At 36.0% G+C, this 2,545-nt stretch overlaps 1 protein-coding gene across 1 annotated transcript in view; it reads left to right on the top strand.

Annotated features, from left to right (window-relative positions):
• MBD5 (methyl-CpG binding domain protein 5) overlaps positions 1-2,545 on the top strand; it is a 90,240-nt gene that overhangs the window by 77,057 nt on the left and 10,638 nt on the right. The window contains exon 12 of the mRNA XM_026852530.1: positions 2,165-2,277. Coding sequence (XP_026708331.1) covers positions 2,165-2,277 — 113 coding nt within the window. The remainder of the gene's footprint in view (positions 1-2,164; positions 2,278-2,545) is intronic.

Below are 2,545 nucleotides of genomic sequence, written 5' to 3' on the forward strand. Positions count from 1 at the left end.
AATGCCAATCATGAAAATATTGATTCCTTTTTGTTGCATAAGTCCCTTGTTACCCAAACATGATATTAGTTCTTCATAAAAATATTTACCATTGAACTTTGTTACACATCTAATGGCAGGCGTATACAACCCTTCCCAAAGTTTGTTCCCTACAGTCACTTATATATCGGGGGTGTGGATCATGTACAATTTAGCACTCATGACAACTCTTGTCATGTAGTAGAGTGTCCAAGGTAAAGGATCAAGATGAGGATGGTTTTGCCCTTTAATTCTGTTCAGTTGGAAAAATAGGAGTTTCTCCTTTAGCTGTTTTTCAAGCTTGCTCTTAAATAAAGGCTTGAGCTACGGTGTGTTGCAGGCAGTAACATTGCCTCGATAATACTGGTTTAATGTAGGAGTTGTCATGTACAATCTTCTGCAGCTGGTTTGCTCATTCTGTGAGTGTTGTGTGCCTTTTCTACTCGTGTTTATCCTTAGAAAAGCCCCACAGGTTTTAAGCAGATAGTATTTCTTATGTATGCATTTGTATTTTTCCGAAGTCTGATTAGGAAAGGACTCGCTTGAATTATTTGCAGTCTTGTATTAAAAGTAAACTCAGTTTTAAGGGGAGAGCGCTACAGTCTGTGGCATAATTGAATCTATTTCATGAAAATAAAAATCTTCCCTCCCCATGTGCAGGTTTCACCATTAATGACTCTTGTCTTGTCAGTTCCTGCAATGGCAATATTCCCCAGTTTCATTATCAGATGCGTAAGTTCAAGACATGTGAAATTTGGTCTAAACGTGTATTTTATTGGGCCTTATTTCTAGAGTTTTTGACAACTTGCTCACTCGTTAACTTCACGTTGTCACGTCTAAAATCCAGTTTTCTTGTGAATATAAATTATTTAGGAATTGAAAGGCTGGGTTTAGAGGGAATTTGCATTTAAATTTCTTTTTCAGATTGTATATAGGCATGCTTAATAAATTTGTATTTATAGAATTAATTTCCATGTGTCAGAAAACAAGCTGTACTTTTTAATGAAACAAATGCTGTATAAGGTTCTTGTTAAGTTATGCGAAGATTAAAAAATAAGTCAAGCAAAATGTAGTAATACTGCCAAAGAAAAAGGAATTTATCCATTTTCGTTAAATTGATGTGTTTTAAATGCCTTTTTTTGTTTGTTTTTACAAGCAGAAATGACTGAGCCAAATCAAAATAGTATGCAGAGTTGAGTGGACTAATGCAAATGATAAAATCATATAGATGATATAATTCATTTTCTTCTTGCTTATATTGTTTATGCGAGTACTAACTGGTACCTACTCAGTGGTGCCAGTGATTATATGCAGCAGTTTATGTCCCGATTGCTTAAAAGATCATAATTCTGGTTGATTTCAAGAGAAATTTCCAGTTAAAGTACTTTAAATACCAGCTCAGCAGCCGTGTTGAGCCTGTGCTCAGATGCATTCCTGACTCAGCAGATCGCTAAAGTATGTGCTTAAGTAAAAAAAAATTTTAAAAGACCTTTCTCAGGACTAATAAATTAGCTGGCTAAAGCGAGCTCTAGTTAAGACTCGTAGATTCATAATGCATAAATAAAGCTTGTCATCCTGCCCGTCCCCCTTTTAAGGCCTTAAGGCTTTTAACTTAAGCACATCCTGTGACTCTTCTGAAATTGGAATGAATTTGGCCGTGCCATTAGCAGCATTGTTCAACTGGGGCCTTAAATATCCAGAAATTTGAGGTGATGTGAAACGCTTTTGTGTTGATGGCATCTGTAAAAATTGTCTCATGTGTACTAGGCAACTTGGTACTTTAATTCATTCCAGGGTGGTCTCTAAGGTGTAAAATACATTTGTAAAGTGTGAGTACAGAATATGAGACTTTGACAGCAGTGTTCGTATGAATAATATAAAGCCAAACAAGGTTTTAAAAATACTCTTCTCCTTCTTAGTTTTGTTGTCGTGACTGTCGTGTTTTTGTTTTTTGTATTTCTGTTGCTAGTGGTGTGGACATCTAGAGAAATTGTAATATATACATATATGTATGAGGGGGTGTATATAGCCAGCCGTACAGCTGTTCTTTGCTGGGAAGGTTTGTGTCTTATGGATGCAGTGAAAATTAGGCTCCGTAATAATGCATGTCTAGCAGTAAAGTAAAAGCGGTGTTTAATAATTGCAGGTCTGGGTAATGTGGTTTGGTGTTCATACCTTCACTCAGGTGGAGCCAGAGAAGTTGAAGACACTAACAGAAGGTCTAGAAGCTTACAACCGAGCCAGAAAAAGGAACAGAAAGTAAGTAAATGCTCATTTATTTACCAGCGAAATGGAATAATTAAATTCTTTTGCTTTCTAAGACTCTCTCGTTTTGGGGAGCTCAGCAGACTTAGCCAAACTGAAGAGTTAATTTTCTGAATTCCTTGTGTTGGTTATGATAATCATCCGAGATCTTTGATATCTGCATTTTTATTGCATCTTCTGATATTTACAGTAGCCTTTGTAAAATGTCAGCCTACTTGTTTGAGCTTTCATGTGTAGGATTTCTAATTTACAGCAAAAAAAA

The sequence above is a fragment of the Athene cunicularia genome (genome assembly GCF_003259725.1).
Source record: "Athene cunicularia isolate RWA chromosome 7 unlocalized genomic scaffold, athCun1 chr7_part1, whole genome shotgun sequence".
Lineage (NCBI taxonomy): Eukaryota > Metazoa > Chordata > Aves > Strigiformes > Strigidae > Athene > Athene cunicularia.